The sequence below is a fragment of the Poecilia mexicana genome, unplaced genomic scaffold (assembly GCF_051168715.1).
Source record: "Poecilia mexicana isolate PSO_F unplaced genomic scaffold, ASM5116871v1 scaffold_2, whole genome shotgun sequence".
Classification (NCBI taxonomy): Eukaryota; Metazoa; Chordata; class Actinopteri; order Cyprinodontiformes; family Poeciliidae; genus Poecilia; species Poecilia mexicana.
The window spans coordinates 42,748,879-42,769,173 of NW_028263371.1; the positions used below are offsets into that span (position 1 = coordinate 42,748,879).

General features: G+C 37.7%; 2 protein-coding genes across 4 annotated transcripts in view; both read right to left on the reverse strand.

Annotated features, from left to right (window-relative positions):
* Positions 1–647: 647 nt before the first annotated feature.
* slc15a1a (solute carrier family 15 member 1a) lies at positions 648–6,773 on the reverse strand. Its single transcript, XM_015001373.2, has 19 exons — positions 6,654–6,773; positions 6,467–6,566; positions 5,433–5,523; positions 5,249–5,332; positions 5,084–5,166; positions 4,922–5,008; positions 4,760–4,849; positions 4,631–4,675; positions 4,496–4,528; positions 4,316–4,404; positions 4,006–4,087; positions 3,786–3,902; positions 3,512–3,655; positions 3,372–3,418; positions 3,061–3,168; positions 2,843–2,954; positions 2,147–2,284; positions 1,761–1,868; positions 648–1,651 (listed from the first exon to the last, which is right to left on the reverse strand). The coding sequence occupies exons 1-19, from the start codon at positions 6,725–6,727 to the stop codon at positions 1,406–1,408; spliced, it is 1,878 nt and encodes a 625-aa protein (XP_014856859.2). The 5' UTR covers positions 6,728–6,773; the 3' UTR covers positions 648–1,405.
* A 2,705-nt stretch (positions 6,774–9,478) lies between these two features.
* The window catches only part of LOC106926436 (dedicator of cytokinesis protein 9), a 90,194-nt gene continuing 79,377 nt past the window's right edge, over positions 9,479–20,295 (reverse strand). For all 3 annotated transcript variants that reach the window (XM_088001122.1, XM_088001123.1, XM_015001367.2), the window contains 15 exons: positions 19,934–20,049; positions 19,710–19,847; positions 19,430–19,612; positions 19,058–19,171; positions 18,414–18,629; positions 18,138–18,195; positions 17,924–18,030; positions 16,592–16,714; positions 16,370–16,483; positions 14,035–14,181; positions 13,571–13,781; positions 12,533–12,723; positions 12,340–12,440; positions 12,127–12,265; positions 9,479–10,554 (listed from right to left, as the gene is read on the reverse strand). In XM_088001122.1, coding sequence (XP_087857248.1) covers positions 10,429–10,554; positions 12,127–12,265; positions 12,340–12,440; positions 12,533–12,723; positions 13,571–13,781; positions 14,035–14,181; positions 16,370–16,483; positions 16,592–16,714; positions 17,924–18,030; positions 18,138–18,195; positions 18,414–18,629; positions 19,058–19,171; positions 19,430–19,612; positions 19,710–19,847; positions 19,934–20,049 — 2,084 coding nt within the window. In that variant the 3' untranslated portion in view covers positions 9,479–10,428. The remainder of the gene's footprint in view (positions 10,555–12,126; positions 12,266–12,339; positions 12,441–12,532; positions 12,724–13,570; positions 13,782–14,034; positions 14,182–16,369; positions 16,484–16,591; positions 16,715–17,923; positions 18,031–18,137; positions 18,196–18,413; positions 18,630–19,057; positions 19,172–19,429; positions 19,613–19,709; positions 19,848–19,933; positions 20,050–20,295) is intronic.

Here is a 20,295-nt window from a genome sequence, read left to right on the forward strand (position 1 = left end):
TGGGGTTGAATTTACTATTTCTTTTAAGCTTTTACAGTTGACTGGTTAAAACTGAGTCATTTTTCATGTATTTGTTATGCATTGGTACAGGATTTGGCATGGATGTACAAAATAACCTTCTAATTTTTTAAAAATGTCTCTGCGAAACAGTTGGGAAATGCATTGCAGGCTTTGTTAATATGTTATTTGCATATTTTGCATATTCAATGAATGTGCAGATGAATGTGGCACATTAAGGGATCTGGAAATTGTATCCAAGTTAGATTGTGAAGGACCCCAGTTTCCTTCATGATATCTTGGCTGGTTTCTTTTGATGTGACCAAAGGAATCGTTTGATACATCCACAGGTGCATCTTCAGTCAGAACATTTACAGGGTAAGTGTAAAAACTCACCAAATTAATCTATCAGAAGATGATAAACCCACAACATCATCACCTGGGCTGTCTCAATTTGTTTGCCATTACGTTTTTTTATTTTTATTTATTTATTTTTTTTTTTTTTACATATGGCCAAGTTGAGTTGGATATTGTTTTTTCCCTTTTAAAAATAAACCATTTCTTGAAAAGTATTGTTTGTATTTGTGGAGGTTATCTTTGTCTAATATCAAAATTTGTTTGGCACCTATCATAGCCCTGTGGAATCAGTGCAATATTTTCTAAATATATTTATTACATTTCATCACAACAGCAAACATAAAAAATACAAACCAAAGAAAAACATAAAAAAAACTTAAGTAAAAAAGCCAGGAAATGCAGCATTATTGATAAATCCTGAATACCATGGCTACACTCTTATTTCTTACAAATTTTGTAAACACATTTTAATGAAATAAAATATGAAACAAGAGAGGAAAGAAACACTCTAGGGATAGAGCTGCGTTTCACTGTGCAAGTGTCCCAGATATTGGAGAATCTCTTTTTTCTGTCATCCTTAAGTGAATCTCAGTCACTCCAAATGAACATGAATAAAAGAAAGGAGACTGACTTTGTTTCAAAACCAACTTCTTATATTAGCTAAAGGAAGGACCATTATCTCATATTAAGAGATTGCAAAACATGATACTTTTAAGTAAAGCGTTATCATGATTCCAATACTATGGGTACATATTTTCAATAAAAGTAGCAAAAAAAGAAAAGAAAAAAAAACAAGGAAGAAGTAATATTTTGTAATCATGTTGATTTAACTTGGACTTAAAGACACATTCTGTTGCACTCAGATATTTAGCAAATTGACAGATCAATTAATTTGTAGGTTTTTTTTGCACAATACATTTTTCACATGCCTGACTTTGTTACCTTATAGCATCCTTTGTGCATTACAGTATAAACATAACTCAAATTAACACCTACTGTAAATTCTTACTTTTATGTCAACACCATAGATTAATTTCCTGATAGCTGTAGTTCACATGCTGGTTTGAACATATTTCTTGTCTTCATCGTCACTGCTAACTGAATCTCTCTTCTCCATCTCTTTTGATTTCTGCAGCTCCTTTTTCTTATCATCTTCATCATCTTCATCATCGTGAACTTTCTTCTTGAACTCGGCCTCGATCGCTGTGGGGTCGATATAAGTGTAAAAACTCGCCATAATGGAGAAGATGATGGACACCGCCACCAGCAGAGAGGCAAACAGGATATACTCTGTCCACTTTAAGGTAACAAAGAGAGAGAGAAATGTCATTGGAAACATTGAAAAATATTTGTGGATATCATAAGTTGTTGGTATTGTATGTTTTGTTTTATTTTATTTTTTTTACCTGTTTGGGAAGTTTTGCAATCTCTGCCACAATGAGGACGATAAAGTTTCCAACGGCATTGGTCAACAACCAGCCCGCCTGCAGCACTGACTTCATGTTACTGGGTGCCTTGTTGACGAGAAGGGGATATTTAAAAATGAAAACACAATTAAAAAAAAACCTGAAATAATCAGAGATTTACTTACATAATTCACCTCTAAATTCTTGCAGCAGTTTAATATATTTATAATAATTTTAATCATTTATATGAAATTTATTGAAAGCCTCTTGCAACCGTTTTCATAAAGTAATGCCTGATCAGAATGTTGTCCCACACTGTGTTCACAGATAGGAATATACAGACAATATTATGTAAAGATTGTTTAGTTTTGTTCTGGACAAATTACCTGTGAATAGGAGAACTCCAGGCCAGTAACAGAAAACATGACTTCACCAGCGGTGATGAGGAAGTACTGTGGGATCTGAAGGGCCATGTGCACCGAGTTCGGCTTAATGTCCACTGACTCAGTTATAGATTCTTGACACTGAAATAGACCAATCAATAAACACAGTTAAGAGAAAAATATGCCACATGTAGTCATATTCAACATCTGAAGCCTTCACAGAATAGCTGTGTTTGCAGTGAAATTAAATTGTTCACTGGTGGATGAAGAGGCGTTTGTAAAACAGTCACTTACAGTGGATTTTCCCATTTTTTAGAGTATAACAGTAAAAGAGGCTGAATACAAATGCATGCTACTCTTTGCATGTTTCATTACGTTTCTATTTCACAAGTATGCGTCACTTTATATCACATCCCAAACCCTAATAAAACACAGTGAAGATTGTGGTTGTAATGTGACAAAATATTTAATAACAAGAATGAATGTGTTTGAAAGGCAACTGGATATGCAGGGAAAAGACATGGTACAAAAACATATTTTGTCGTGTAGAGTAAAAAAAATAAAAAATAATCAGTCTTCAACAGTTATACACAATAATAAAATTAGCTGGTCCTCCCCCCCCCCCTTTTTTTTTTTAAAGCAGGCACTTTCTAAAGAATATTAACATTTAAAACATAAATCACTAAGCTTAAGACTCACGTTTGGTCCAAATGTTAATGTGCTGGGGATGAAGAAAGTGTATGAGCCTCCAAATCCAAAATCCTTGCTGTATTCACATGACTCTGACCCGCTCTGCAAGGTGAATGTGGCCCTTCATAAACCATAGGAAAATATTCAACAAACCATTGCTTACATGTGCACCTAAGGCAAACATTGTAGTAACAAAATGTCTGAAAAGGATGGACAACGACTCTCACCTTCCATTTTTTATCTCGGAGTAGTTTGAATAATGCAACGGTTCAATTTCACCATAATGGCCTGCAGCTGACGAGACTGTCACTGGGGTACTCATTCCATTTATGAATCTAAAATGGGATAAAAATTATGAAGAATGTTTGAAGAACAGCTACTACCAAATCTATAAAAAGCTGTTTTAACAATTTAAACAGGACTGATGCTATTTGACCTAAACAAAAATTTACCAGCTGTCACAATTAATATTAATTTTTTTTTGTTCAACAAACTATGAAACTGTTAAAGAATATTAAGAATGACTTGTTAAACATACCGGATTTCATTGTTTCCTTCTTGTGGCTTGTAAATCAGATCAGAAGCCTGAAGAAATTTAGTAATAAATGCTTCTTAATTCAACAATTATACATGGGATGGTGTAACTTTAATTCACAGTACTTTGTGTAAGTCTCTCACCAGTTGCCATTCATCATTGATTGCTGAGGGAATAAGAAGTGTTTGTCGCTGCCCTTTGGTTAGGGAAACACTTTTTGATACTGGAGGATTGCCGATTAAAACCGTAATTTGATCACTTTCAAATTTGAAGTATTCTTCACTGGCCTGCAAAAGAATAAAACAGATGTAACATTTTTTCACTCTGGAAAAAATATCACAAGTAGCGTGCAGAAAGTACTGAGTATTAATTTTAATTTAAAGAAAAAAAATTATGTTTTATTTAAATGATACATACCTGAGCTGCTGCAAGATTTAGCTGATTTTCTGGAAACTGAACAGTAATCGGAGTATTTCCCATGTTAAGAAACTTCAACTGACTCTGGGATGCCGATGGGAAGACAGGCAAGGTTTTCTGGATGTCAGGTTAAAGTAGTTAGCCTTTAGCATTTGTTGTGTGTTTTAAGAATTGCATTTGTCCTAGGAAGAGACAAAATGACAACTTGTCCTCAACTTACGTCGATTTGAAGCTGGATCACAGCTGCACAGACAAAAGCAAGAGCTGCTAGAATCATCCCAACAGTCATTTTCTTCAGAGGTCTGTTGAATTGAAATGAAGTTTTAGTATTTATTTGTATAATTTGCACACGTGACAGGAGAAAATGTAAACAATTATCTACAGCTATGCTCTAAAGTCTTCATAGCCCAGGTGGATTTAGATTTATTTATTTTTTTGTTCAACTAAGAACTTTGTTTCTGATAGAAAAACTGTCAAAAGATACAATAAGGTGACAACTGGCAAAAAACAAAATATGCCACCTCACTTACGTAAAGTGCAGACCACACTTTTTAATCAGAGGGAATACCAGGCTGTCCATAATGGGAACCAGAGTCAGAATCAGGATGGGGTTGATTGTCTTTAAGAAACAAATAGCACAATGAGCATTCTGTCCTGCAGAGGGCAGTAAATAAGTTTGTGTCTTCACTGTGCACTTTTTTTTTACTAACCTGCATCTGATCGGGCTGTATGACGATTGACCCCTGCAGAGAAAAAAATAAAATAAAATAAAAAGATGCAACAACATAAATGCACTGCTATTCAGAACTATGAAACAAGGATGCTACTTCATTCACCAAACTTACAAAATTCCCATCCATTGTGGTGGCTTGTAGTGTCCACCTGGAGCCCTTTAACAGAGGCGTAAAAATTCAGCAACACTTCTGCTTCAAGGACATTGTGCAGTGTTGAGAGGTTATGATTCGAATACATACCTTTTGATCAAAAAGGGTCCAGAACATGGGCAGCGGGATGTACAAGAGGAGAACCCTCAGTGCTATTTTGATTTGAGCAATGAGGAGTTTCTGCAGCAAATTGGAAATGAACAATTACTAGAGAGGAACACCTTGGTGCAATCAAAGAAATCAAAAACGTACGTCATATTTTTCCTCTGCCCAGTCCATCCAGTGCTCCTTCTTTGGATATTTTCTGCTTCTGTGTCTGTACCGGTTTTTAATTGCAAACTGAAATTAGAGAGAAAATGGCTCTTAGAAGTCAGTGGAAGTTATGTGAATATTTAAACAGGCAAACAGACTTACCCCGATGCATTTAGACACCTTGAGCATGATATTCCCCTCTGGTTTAGTTTTGTAGTACATACCACTCCCCAGGATAAACACCACTGTTGGAGAATATGCACATTTTCAGGGTGCATTAATCAATTTCGTGGGAAGCACATAGATCCCAAGATTCAATAGTCATACCGAGAGAAACCGCCATCAGGGCTGCAGGCACTCCGAAAGCAAGAGAGTAGCACTTGCTCTTACTGTGAATACCACAATCCTGAGCTGTTAAAGGAAACAAAAAGATATTTGTTAAGATCAAATTTAAAGTACCTTATCAATTTTTATTGCCACTTTTTGGCCATTAAATGTGTGCAACATGTACCTCTGAGGATGGGAGTTATGATGGTTGACAAAAGACTTCCACCGTTGATGCAGAGATAGAAAACTGAAAAGAACGTTCTTCTTTGCTTGTCCTGCATGAAAACCACAGTAAGTGTTTGTTATTGAGGACCGATATAAAGAACCGCAATTCTAATATTATTATTTGTGAGATTAAAGTCAATTTTTTTTATAAAGCAAAACTGCTTTACTGGTGTTAATATTGAATTGTACTTATCTGTGTCCTCTCCTCACTTCTACCTCTACCATTTCTTTGGTCATTGTTTATCCAAATCAGGTTTCTTTCATCAATAATTTAGTTTGACCTGTAAGCATGATTTGAACTATTTATGTATGAATAGGCTGAAAGGAAGGCTGCGGCTTGCTTTTCCTTCTGTGCCTCTTTAAAACTGATGGTGGAGACATTGACACGTACGTCAGGTTTTAATTGCTAAGCTGTTCTTCAAACATGACAATTTTGCTTTGACATTTGTCGAAATTCCCGACCACAACCCATTGCTAACCAGGTCACAACCAAATGCACGGCTTGTAATTAATCCCACAGCACACAGACATTGATTGACCAGCCTTTTAGGTCTGTGGGTAGCTGATTGACAGGCAGTGGTATCATGTACAGCCACAGCAACATGTGCTGGTCTCAGATAGTTTCCTTGATTAGCCATAAGTAATATCCGGTGAAGCAGATTGTTGCTCCTAAAATAGCATATTAGACTAATTTACAGACAGTTTCTTCTGCTGCTGATATCTGTTATTGGCTGTGGCTTTCCTTCTATTTAATGCATAAAGATTAAAGCTGCCAAAATAAGCACACATTATGACTTTATCATTAACAGCTCAACTTTGTTTGCAGGATGACAACAGATAGCAGATAAAGCAGAGTGGAGGAAATCACAAGCAATAAAATATTTGAACTATGGATGTTTGAACTGCCCGTTTAGAGTGGAAGCTGACGATAAAGAGCAAGCATTTGAAATCTTAGATAGGAGATGTACACGTGTTTTTTTTTTTTTTTCCAACCTGATTATCTCCAAATTGATCTCCACCGAAGGCAGCCACACAAGGTTTGATACCACCAGTACCAAGAGCGATGAGCAGGAGACCCGCCATGGAGAGCACGCTGAATGTGAGGGGAAAGAATGAGCGCATGAGGCGGCTGGTACACTAACAAGAATTTATTCATCCATGTAGAAACATGTAAACCTACACGTGAAAGGTGAGATTGTCTGGAGACCCGTCTCTGTCTGAGTCAGTGATGTCATGGATCGCGCTGACAGCCATCGCCACCTGACCGATTGCGTAAACAATCGACAGGTAGATGATCGTCCTGCGAGAGACATGATGAAGAATGGTGGAAGTAATACAAGATGTAGATGTAAAAGTGCCTTATTGAAAAAAAAAACAAAAAAAAAAAAAACAAGTTCAGATTGTGCTTCTTAGACTGAATCACTGAAGTATTAATATAGCACAGTGAAATCATTAAAATTGAACCCCAACTCACTTGAACTTCCCAAGCCAGGAGTCGGCTATAATGGCCCCAAGAATGGGGGTTAGGTAGCAGAAAGCAACAAAGGTGTGGTAGATGGAGATGGCCAAGTCATCGTCCCATCGCAAAAAGTACTTAAAGTACAGCACCAGGACAGCTGTGGAGAGGCAATAATACCTTTTTCTACAGCACAATTGTAAATATATCAACTTATTGTATTCCATAATAATAGGTTCAAATCACAAACTTGAGTTAAAGGATAGCCGTAACAGGATTTAAAACAAAAAACCTTGTCGGGTGAAAAAGACAGGCAAAATAAGAAAGATAATGTTACGAATAAATGGGTTGTAGTACTATAGTTCAAACTTTATGTTCAAACTGGAACTACTTGTGTGACATAAGTCTTTCTCTCCAATTAAAAATTGAAAATGATTTGTCTTTTTTTTATGTTTTTATCTGCCTAAAAATAATTAAATGTGCAGAATCACAGTAGTCAATTTTTTTTAATTTTTTTTTTTTTTTAGAAAAGACAAAAATTGAAATCGAAAGGTCTCTCACCCCCATCTATCGGCAGTCTTTTTTACTTTTCAAAAGTAAAGTAATTGCAAAGTCTTGTCATGTAGTTTGGTGTGTTGCTTCCCAGAAAACTCACCTCGCATTCCATAGTAGGAGAACCTCTCACAGAACTCATTTACTATAATGAAAAAGATGCTGATGGGGTAGCCAAACACTTCTTTACACTGTTCAGGAGATACAAAACAAATGTAGCGTAATCCCTTCAGCAAAGCTAAGACAAACTTAGTGAAGATACAAACGGATCAGTCAACACAAAAAATATTTTGTACAGAGACTGCAACATTAAATCTTAAATTATAAACTGTTAATTCAAATGATACTGATAGTGATTTTTTTTTAATTGCATTGCAATTTGCGTTAGTATATTTTATGCCAATAAAACAAGGTTAAATATTCGACTCTTATTTTTGTAATCATACAAAAAGTCAGTTGCACTCTTATCTGTTAAATCCACGAATAAAATGCCATTCTAATGGCAAAGATAACTAAAAATCACATGCAATTTTTAATACACTGTGTATCCAAAGGCCAGCATTACAACTAAGATTTTTAATGCTTGACTTCTAAAAAGGCTCAGTCAGTTTGAAAGTCATCATATACAGTAATACCACCACTTTACCTTTCCTCTGCCCTTGCTTTCCTTTTTGAGGTCATCTTTTTCTGTGGGTACAAAAATCTACTTTAGCTACAAACAAATATGAAATGTGTAAAACTGATCAACTTTACTTTGACTTGTCAGTAAAACATCTACACATTCTTCTGAATTACATGTACTATTTGTCTCTAATCTTACCAGTCATGTTTAAATGAGGCTGCTGCTTGCTTTCTCTTGCACCTTGGTATTCCTTTGAGATTTGTTCCACAAGCCCACAATACTTTATCTTTTTCTCCTGGCAGGTGGGAGTGGGAATGCTTCATGTTATATTGCTCCTCGTTAGCCTTACGCTGTCTTTTGCACTGCTGACTGGTTTGTTTTTGCAATAGGGTGGGAACATGAGCTGCAGCTGATAAAGCACCTAGCATATTCGTACCCTGAGATTTCACTGGTTAGTGCTCGCAAATATGTGCGACAAGCCTTAAAGAATTTTATTTATTTATTGCTGTAACGAAATATTGCTTAGATTTTTTGTCAATTAATTTAAGATAATCAAAGTATCTCTGAAATTTTAACTGCTATTATATTCCTTTTTTCCCCCCAGGTATAACAAATATGTGACATACTTTCCAATAAGGTAGATGCATTCTGACCTCCACAAGTCAGGAAATGACTTTAATAAATGTCAATTTGTGTAAAATGGCTCTTACCCAGAATCCAACTAAGCTGAGCATGGACAAGTTTATGTTAAAACCGAATCACTTAAGTATTAATATAACAGTCAAACTGTGGTTGAAAAGTGAGAGGGAAAAAGCTGCCTTGTCAAAAACAAAGAAAACAACATTACACCTCAAGTTGGTGAATAAACATCAACAGGCGTTCAGGCTACATTTGGAAGTGACAAGAGGACTAAAAGTTGTGCTGTAAAGAAAGTTGCCTATCGACATCCAGAGTTTGCAGGGTCAAAACATTTCTGCATGCCTGAAATGTCTGGGAGGAATGCCAGGAAGACACCATTTTTGTCCAGCAACCACAAATGTAAGGGTGTGGTGTCTACTAAATTATACTAGAGTTTTAATATGGACAAGTTGCTTTAGTTAGTTGAGACTAACTTTAATCTTCAGAAGAAGAACGAGCAGAAAAAAAAATCCTCAGTGTTTGTAGTGTAAAACAGAGAAAGAATGTGAGAAATTACTTCAAGAGCAATGTTAAGTATGGTGACAGATTTGTGATGCTGTGGGCCTGTTGCTCTTCCAAAGGCCCTTGGAAGATTGTTAGAGCATTGCATCATAAAAAGCATGGGCTTTGTAGCTGGAGTTGAATAAGAATATTGTAAAAAAACAACAACAACAACAACAATAATAATAAAGACATATGCAAAGAAATGAGTGCTTTTATTTAAAAGATAAGCATTAGGGAATATCTCTGTTTACAGCAGAACAGTGGCTTGTGTTAAATATTAAAAAATGCTGCTCAAATATAAGACATTTTTCTTAAACAATAAAAAAAGAAAAACATAAAATAGTATAAGCTTCATATTTCTTCCACAGTAGGCATAGTGTCTTTCCCCCACACCTCATCGCTTTGGCAAAAAGGTGAATATAAATCATTACAGTGTTTGATCTCCACCCAGCAAGATGCTTTGCAAATATTGCACACAGTCCTTTGTATGTACATCAATAAACAACTTGGAATATACTTTTTGTTTGCAATGGCTTTAAATACATATATATATATAAAAAAACTCCTAATAAAAACAGATTTAATCTAACATTAATACAAAGGAGTTTTGCAAAAAAAAAAAAAAAAGCCTTTTCTGAAAATGTAACTTTATGTCCAGACAGAGAAGCGTCAATGTTTGCAGCATATATTTATCAAGACATCAATACAGTGGCTTATAAAAGTGGAATACTGTACATAAAAACACTAAACATGATAAAAAAAGAAAGAAAAAAACAACAACTGGGGGCTGTCGGGGCAGGGTGATGTAGTGGCATGCATAGTTTAAAAATCCCAACAGGAATGTCTCCATAGAAACAGTGTTCAGTCTTTAGGTAGAAACAGGTGAAACATACATTTCATCAAAAAGTGTTTTTTTTTTTTCCCGGATGAAAGTCTCTGCTATGGTGTTACTTTTCTCATCGGGCCTAGCCTCTCACACGCAACACCCTGAGCACAGAGTCACAAATCGTGCTTGACTGAGTGGACCAGAGCGCAACACAGAGAGTGAGCGTTATCGACGGTCCCAGCATCTTCCAAGCAATAAGCTGACAGATGCAAGCTGGCCTCAGTGGCGAGCATGCAGTGCTCACATCCAGAACTGGATTATATCACCGAGGCTGAGTGCGGGATGCCCTGGATGGTGACGGAGGTCGGCGTGCCACTGATGGCGTTGAAGATGTGAAGCGAGTCGGGGAGCACACTCTTCATGCCGTCTTCCACGGGAACGATCTTGGTAGGAAAAGCGACAACTAAATCAAAACGGAAAGCTCATAATAAAAGCCAACAGATTCAAAACTTGGGGTCTCCTTGTTTTGAATCTTTTCCATCATTTACAATGAGGCTAATAGTAAAAAAATGTAAATTGTATTGGATGCAGCACCTTTTTGTGTGTTCGTGTCATGTTATGTTTGTGCACAGGAAGAGAACAAGTTTTTCAGCATTTTTGTTTGCATATATGCAATTGATATGAATGAATGTCAAATTATAAATGTCTCATATCAAAACCCAGAGATGAAAAAATGTGGGACTAAAATCTGGCAGTTACTTCCAACAAGCATTTTTTTTTAGTTGATAATAAAAAAAAAGTATAATGAGAAATAACAGATTTATCAGGATGCAGGGAGCAATCAGATTTTTGGGCGTCAAAAAATTGTTTGTTCAATTGATCAGGCACCTCTAGGACCGAAATCGGTTTTCATTGGGGTGCCTGCTGTTCAAAATATAACATTTTTAATCTAAACTTTTGTTAGTAATTAATTGATGTATTCACTGCTTTTTTAAACTGCTTGTTGAACTTCTCACTCACACTGGATGACTTCACATATGCTCATAACAGAAGCAACTATTGGCCACTCAAAATGTGAGCGATAGAAAAAAAGTTGGAATCATTTTTCTACATTAGATTTTCTATATTAGATTAAAAAAAAGAAACATGTCTGCTAAAATTATTAGATATTAGAAATAAACCATACTTGCTTCATGCATCTCTAATGAAAAAAAAAATTAGGAACACAGATTTATACGCATATTTACACAGCAACACATACTGTACATGCATCCAAACATTCCGCACACGCATGCAAGAAAGTACGTCAGCAAGCCAAAAATAACAAAAGCCAAATAGTGACTGTTGGTCTAGCTAGCACTTTGAGCAGTGGGGGGGGGGTTGAGTTGGACAAAAACTAATTGATATACTTTCATCCACAGGTTAATTTTTTTGGTTATTGTCTCCCTTTTATAGGACAGACAGTATTGTTTATAAATCAGTCAATTTATAGTGAAAATAATTGCTCAGACAGCTCAAGTTATGCACATGAAGTAGAAATTTGCTTCATGTGTTAGAATAATTTATGTGAGGTTGATTTCATGTTTACTGCAGGTGTTGAAAGATAAAAGCAAGCGGTTTATGATCTGATAGCTCTGAGCCTCGGGATCAAGTGTTGGACCTGGGCTTTTTTTTTTTAAACTACTTTAAAGGCAGGACTTTTACTAAGTTAACACCTTAAATCCAAATGGTGTTTGTCTAGCAAGACCAACAATTAACTCAATATTTTGCATTCTGATGTTTCTTGCATTACCATCAAATCTGCTCATGTCAGCACGAAGAAAAAAAAAACAGAGAATGTTGTTATCAGAGAGTGCTTTATCGCTCTGTAAAACAATATAAAAGGCCCTCTGATTACTTTGATTTCCACAGACCGTTTCAGAGGCAGGTTAAAGGTGTTACATTATTATGCTAAATCCAGTAAAAAAACAAAAAAAAAACAGCAGCTGTAGGAGCAGCAGCATCGCCGAGCTTACCTGCTCGTGCATGATGATGGACAACTCTCTGGTCAAGTCTCTGTAGTTTGCTTTCATCTCATCGTGGTACTCCTGCTGGTCCTCTTTGATCAGTCGCTCGTTAATGCCCAAGCCGTGGCCACAGGCCTCCACAAAATGCCTGCTTAGAAAAACGTTGTAAGCACGTGTTCAAGAGAGATTACCTCAAGGTTGTCAGACCCCCTTACGCCTCACCTGAAGACCTCTTTGAGCTGCTTGACCTTGTTATCTGGATACTTCTTGGCGCTCGAGTCATCCAGAAAAGCTCTGGCATATGCAAGCGGTCCTGCATTCACCTGTCATGGAGAGAGCATAAATTTCCTCATCATATTATACTCTAAGTTTTACCGGTGTGCGTTTGTGCTTTGGCAGGACTCAGAGTGGGCACCTGGACACTGATGCTGCCCTGCAGCTTGAGCTGCAGACGGATCATGTCCACGTCGCTGGAGGAGCACAGCTGGTTGATCTCGGCCACTTTTTTGCTCATTTCGTCGATGGCCACCTCGATGGGGCTCAGGTCGGTGTGGTGTTGGTACATCACTGCGATACGCTTCTTCACGTAGGGAAAACAGTGTGTTGCTGCAGGAAGCACACAAAGAGGCGAAAAAGCTTGAATTGAAGCTAAATGATCAAGCTTCACAGTTCTACAGCCGAGTGTCCGTCTAAGTGGAGACTGCTCATCAAATAAAAGCTCACACATAGTTGTAGATAAGATGACATGGCTGAACTTTTGTATCTCTTGCACCATAAAGCAATACAGCTGTGATAGGGATTAGGAAGTGTACATCTCAAACGGCTGACAAGTTCAAAAGCTAATCAAGATCTTCTATTCATAAACAGAGACATTCTGCTGACGGATGCAATCAGTGATTGACTAATGAGAAATGTGCTCAGTCTTAATAAACGGACTCGTGTGAGCCGAAATGTGACGCAACGGCTTTTTAAAATTTATTTTCAGATGATGAGTCTTACATCTCTGAGATGTTCGAAGCAAAACACATCTGTTTCTCTGACCGGTTTGCTGTGTTCCTCCGTCTTCATGATGTTGTTCGCTGTCTAACAAACTCCCAAGGCCTTCGCAGAACAGCTGGATTTATACTGAGATTAACTCACATGCAGATGGTCTCTATTTACTGATTACTGCACTTCTGAAACCAACTGGATAAACTCGGTTGTAGGAGGTTTGAGCGTAAAAGGTAATAAAAAACATTGTGTGCCACAGTTTCAGATTTTTCCTCCGCATATCGATTTCCTGTTTTGGTCTATCACGTAAAATCCCAGTAAAATGCATTTTCTAATAAAGTTTATAGGTCATTATGCTCTCAGAAGGTATTGCTTGAGAAACAGATTTTTTTTAAAGAAACAAACTAAAACAATTGTTTTAATGAATTACCGCTAATACGTAAATGAAGCGAGAGCAGCTTACTGGTGAGTATCGTCCTGCGTTTGCACTGCTCCTCCACTCCACCTTGCTTTTTGCCAGATATTGTGAAAGGCATTTCGAACACAAATCGCCGGATGTTGTGGCTCCTTTCGAATTCTGTCTTTCTGTCGGCCAGCTCTTTCTCATCCAGGTACGGAGTCACGTGGGTCACTTGGATATACGCGTACTTGGAGTCCAGGTCTTTGGGGTTAATCTGTAGAGGAAGCACGTCATCTCAAGACATGAACTCCTGCTACAATGCAGCACCAATCAAACTGCCAACAAATTAAGTGAATCAGCAATCTCCAGGTCAAATGTTGTTTTTGTTTTTTGTTTCTGTTCATAAACTGCATCAAAATGAAAAAAAAAAAAAGACCTTTTCACTCTGTTTCATTTAGGGATCCACTGAGTGGTGGAACTTTCTTTTTTTTTTTTTTTTTTCAAAAGATAAATGCAGATGACCTCACCCGTCCAGAATCCTGAATCATCTTCACGTTCTCCTGTCCAAACTTGTCAGAGTAAAGCTTCAGGAGCCTCTGGGAGATCTCAGACAGGGGCGTGAACTTGGGCTCCTTGTAGATGTACTCCTTACCATCTTCATCCTCAAAGAAACCCTAAAAAAGATGAAACGCTCTGAAAAGTCAGCTGAAATAAGCACAAACGCTGGATTAATCTACTAACAAGGGAAGCACATCAAACCAAGAATAAATAGTGAGTGGGAGGCATTCTGACACTGATTAAAAGACTAAGCTCTGATCTGAGCAGTCCTAAATACACAACATACTATCTAAGCTCCAAGAATAGCAACTAGAGGAAAAAAAAAACACTTGTGTTAGTTTATTAGTTTTATATCTAAAGGAGGTATGGATGCCATAATAGCACACTACAAGTTAAAAGTCCTGTGAAATGAAGGGTGAAGCCATGCGTTTATACAGCGGGATCTAAACCCTGTGATTAGCTTTGTACAAGGGGCTTCCTACTCTGATCGCTACAAAACTGATTGTGGCGCACAGGAGGAGTTAAGGGGCTTAAAACATCACCACTGCACATGAAACCGCACTGCAGATTGCATTAGTGAAGGAGCACAACACTGAAGCAGCCTAAAACACACTGCAGCTCTCAGACTAATTTACCTCCGCCTCTGAATCAGTAAACTGGTACTGCTACAGGAGTGTGGACAACACAAAAGAATAAAATCATTGTTATTCAAAAACTACAATAACCGTGAGCACATTAACCGGAAAAGGCAACTGTTCTTATTATTCAAAGAACACAGCTGGAGGGTAAACACACTCAGAAAATATCACTAAAGTCGACGAACACGGTCAGAACTGAAACCCCACGAACTAAATTTGCAATTGCAATACACGCAGAAATGCTGAAATGAGTGCAGAAGTGAACGAGTGCCATGCAACATGTCCTTTAAACAGAGATTAGCAGTGCTGGTTGTTAGTCATTCTGTGCCAACTCAACCATCTTATTTCGGTTGCTTTTGTTCTAGTGAAAAGAAATTCGCCTCAAGTGTTACATCATCATCACATTTTTGTGTTATGTAGTTGATTTATAAGACATTGCAATGTAGTTAAGTTGGTGTTGTTACTCCAAAACTTGTCTGGAAAAATTTTCATCATTTTTGCAAAGGAATGCTCCGTCTGAGTGGAATGTTCACCAATCACAAATTTAGCTGGTTGGTTGCAATGCTAAACAAATGTAGGGTGTTGACAGCGTACCAGAGAAACGGAGCTAGCAGTCAAACCTTAACTTGCTTTCCGTGCAAAGTTTGCAACACAAGTACTCTGTGTTATTAAGATGATGTAACAGGAAGAAACCTCAACATGAGGGCTACACTGCAGACAAATACACCAACATTCATTTTTATTTGTTCTGAAGATTTGAAAGAAAAGGAATACATTATCAGTTTATGGGCATAATAAGACTTTAAACAATTACAACTTCAATTTCCTGTCACATCATGCTTTTAATGAGATGTCAGTGAAGGTTTCTGCAACCATATAGTGCATGGAGTAACACAGGGCTGCCCCTCATCCTCATAGTGAAAATGAATTAATCAATTAATCAGCTTAGACCAGCTGACTTCACTTTTGTTTCTTTTAAAAGTTAAATGGCAAAGTGGATGAGTAATCTGTACCATAGACTCTTGAAAATAACAAAAAAAATGTTTAGTGTGTTTATCTTAAATATTTGCTTAAGCCCATGCATCAAAAAGCAGGAAATACTGAAATATATGTTTACTGAAGAAGAGATGCTCTATTAAAGCTGAGCTGTTTTGAGTCACCTCTAAAATTACCAAATATATATTTTTAAAAATTTGCTTGGCTTTTTACCTATCATAGATTAATCTTTCAACAGGAAAAAACAACAACCTATGAGCAAACTCTCAGCTGATGTAAGAAAAAAACCCCACAATAATATGAGGTGACACAGAATAGCACATTGTGAAATTTGAAGCAGCAAGCTGTGTTTGACAAGTGCAAATGAATTAAAGCAGCACAAACACCACAGACTACGACTGTTTGGACAAAATCAGGAAGGTCTCCTGTATGACTTACCGCTGCCTTCAAAGAGGATAAAAAAAAAAAAAAAACAGAGAAGTTGGGTCATAAAATGTTGCTGCATGCAGTCGTGCTCTTAAAATATATTCAGCAGCTTGCCGACTTGTGCTCTTCAGTCAAGTTTTAATAATTTACAGTCACACACGCAATATGCTTGTTTGGAAAAGAACGCCAAACCTTAAACCCTAGTGGACAGATTGTGTTACTGCAGTCTGAAGGCTGACCCTACCTGGCCGAAGAAAGCCACTCTGAAGTACGTCCCCAGCAGCCTCTTGCCTGTATGCATCACCTCCGTCACTTTGCTGTATGCACGATGCAGGGTGTCATACAGGTGGGCCAGTTTCTGCATAAAGGGAGGCAGCAGAGTTGTAGAGCAGGCTGGAAGCCAAGTAAAATGAAGACTAATTCAATCTGGTTAGGAGATTGGACCCGTAATAAAGAGACAGTGTACCTCAAAGTCCCTGCGCTTCTCATAAATTGGGATTATGAGTTTATAGATGTCTGAGATGAGCTCATAGCGCTCTGCTTTCCACAGGCCGTCTGCACACTCCTCCAAAAGCTCCATTAGAACGTCCTGAGTGGACGACAAATGGAAAGAAAATAATGCATTGAGAGCTTAGTTAAAGGGGTTTGAGGAGACACAAGTACAGGCTGGTCATGAGGACCAGAAAAGGAATGGAGTGCTTCCGAACCAAGCTATTAGGAATAGACAGACAAGCACAATAATATTGATTTCAAAATCAATCTTCAGACTTTGTATGATTCTCCTACGAAAGCAAAAGTAACTATTCATAGTTGTAGCTCTGAAATCTACAGACAAACTTAAAGTAGATGAAGCCCAAGCAGTGGAATTCATCCCAAGAGCTGAAGAGTCTTTAAGATGAACATTTGATTTGTACTGCAGATGCAAAAACTTTTCTACCTATTTTTAATACCCCAATATTGTGATAATGTAATAATGTCATAGAAAAAAACAAAACATTTCGAACATTGTTGACCACAAAGAAAATATAGGTAACATAAGACATTAAACCAAAAGTAATTGGTTATGCAAAACATGATATTATACTGACCCTGCAACACTTTAGCAACTTTAAGAAAATGGCATCATTATTTCTTAAATAAGAGAAACTATATGACAAATTAGTAATGGTCCATTCATACCTAAGTAAACACTCCATATTATCACTGCTTATTGTAGTTCTAACTCGTAAAGTATAAATAATTAAATAAAATAGAACAAAATATAATTTCATTATTGTTTCTTTATTTCTTTATTTCTCAAGTCTTGAAAATAAGACCTTGTGTGTCATTACCATTTACCTGTATAAATAAAGGTGAAAAAATTGAAAAAAAAAAAAATCTTTTTTTTTTTTATTTATTTATTTTTTTATAGCAATTTTGGCCAAAGTTATTAAGAGTCACAGTGAAACTACATGTGGCTCCATTCCCCAGCTTGCAGACTCCTGGTCTAGGACATCAAACTAAACCTGATTGCTGGCAATTTGTGCCATTTTTTTTATGTCCAGTGGATTAGCTCACTTGGATTCAAATGGCACAAAAATATGCAGCGATCTTCATTTTATATCTGTGTTCATTCCTGCTAAATTGCAAATTACTGAATTTAATCAGCATATGCAATAAGGTATAAATCAAATTTAGTTATTTTTTTTAAACCTTTTTTAGATAACTTGGATATATTTCAGATTTCCTCTGAACTCATTAATCTTCACTAGATAACAATAGACACAAAATACACACAGTAAGAAGAAAATAGTTTTACTTCATTAAAATGCACATCCTGCATCCCAACATCCTCCATCATTGCGGCTTCTTCATCAATGTTTGGGGTTACAACTCGGAAAGCTGAACAGCCCTGCTTGAACATTCCTACATAAGACAGGAGGAGAGACGTTAATATAATATAGGTAGAAACTTTCTAATGACAAATTAAAGAACTGGATCAAAGGCATTTTCATCAGAAACAACTGTAGCACCTTTTCTCCGGAGGTATTCTGCCACGAGGGCTGCAACATGAACATAGCACATGGCCGCCTGGGAACCAAAACATTAAAAATGACAATCAAAATCGCAAAGGGGATACCGATGATTTATCACCACATTTAACCGTACATCGAAGGAATCAGTATAAAGCAGCTGAACTACATAAAACACCCACTTTGATGCAAGTCTGTTGAATGCTAAATTATCCATCGTAATAGCACAATCCAGCCCAAAGAACCACACAAACGGACAGGAGTGTTATCACAGACCTCTGATAGGTCTCCATTCTTCACATGGATCCGGGCCATGCTGTCCAGCCAGGTCTTTCGCAGCTCGGGCGTGCTGGCGTACGACTTGGCAAGGCTGTACTGCAGGTCCACTAGCATTTCTGGATCTCTCTCGTGCTCCTTCATTTGAGCTGTGGCCATCAAAACGGTCCTGATGCGTTTCGTCAAGTCCTTCACATCTGACGGGAAAGCTGTGTGCTGTTGAGGGGGATGGAGTTCAGACAAATCCTTGTGAATGTAATTTTCACTTTAACTTGCTTCTAGAGCAGCTACATTTCCCCACTTTGGGACAATAAATGGATATTTCTAGTCTACTTTATGACATGTGGTGCTGATGTAGGAATGCTGAGCATAAATACACATTGCACTTTTAAGATTATTTTTTGTTAAATGTCTTGATATGTAGATCATTTCCATTTCCGCTCTAAGCGTCTTTGTGTGTCGTAAAAAGCTCTTTATACATTTGATGTATTATTATTATAATTTACGCTGTACTCTGTTAGCTGTTTAGCACAAAATGCCAATAAAACGCACTGAATTTTGTGGTGTAAAAGTTGTAGGGGTATGAACACTTTTCAAGGTATCATAAGGCTTAATTTGATCCTTTTTGCTATGAACCTCCTCACCTTGATAGTTCTGTCACTGTTGGCACAATTGTTGATTATTGACAGAGAATGCTGGAAGCGGGTGCTTCCAATGCCGATCACATCAGCAATCAACTGACTGACAGCAATCACCACCTGAAGCAGAAACACATGATTATAAGAACAAAGCAACAGTTGAGCTTTACAAAACATAAGAGTTCTGAAAAAACATGACACACAACCTATGGAAATCAGCTGTGAGAAGCATCTTTTATTAAATCAGCATGTAGGGAGATCGAATTGCAGCTTAGTTGCAGCAAGGAATATATAAAACATGCGTGCAAAGCTATAGATTGAAATCAAGACAAAAAGGTTTAATGTAGATAATTCAGGTCGACAGAAAAGCCGTCTCACCTGCAGGTGTGTTCTGACAAAGGACTTGCGACCTGTGTAGTCAAAGTTGCTCTTCATGAGAAAATACAGCAGGTGGGCCGCATCGCTACGAATGGAGCTCAGCTTGGAGTTGCAGCATTTCAGGATCTCGTAGCAGAAGGCCGCGCACATATCTGCGCGGCCTTCAAAAAATGTGCACGGGAACTGCGGAAAGAAGGCAAGACCGGTTTACCCTCTGCCATGACTTTCTGGTCAAAACAAACAAACCATCATTCCGTAGGGCACCAAACGTTCTTCAGACCTTGTAGATAAAAGTGCGCAGTGATGTGAAGACCTGCTTCAGGGCTGTTTCAGACTGATTGATGCGCAGGAAGCAGAGATGGACTTCAAACACCTTCTTCATCAGCGGGCTGTGGCCGTGGTCAGAGCAGAGCTGTGTCTGCGTGGAAGCAAGGAATGACCCGCTAATTCAGATAATGCAGATAATTCTGGCCATGGCGTCCGGCAGGTGTTTTGATCTGATACCTTAAAGCCCATGATGAAGATGCTGAGAGTGTCCAGGACTGTTAGACACACTTCAGTGGCGATGTTGGCCTCCAGCAGCGACTGGTTCAACACATCCGCATCGGAGTGACTGTAGGCTGAAAAGAAACACAAATGCTGTAGCGCTTCCATGTTCTTCATTAAACTCTGCCAAGAAATGCTGTTTACATCAGAGGTTATCTATATAAGGCAAAGCTGATGCTTAAAACGATTGAAGTTTTCTTTAATGATGTTTAACATAAAAGTTTCATTCCAAGCGAAAGCCAAAAATTCTTATTCTTTGCAGTGCAAAATTGCTCATCAGGCAAGGAAAACACACAGTCTGTGTTTTCATTGGTTCACAG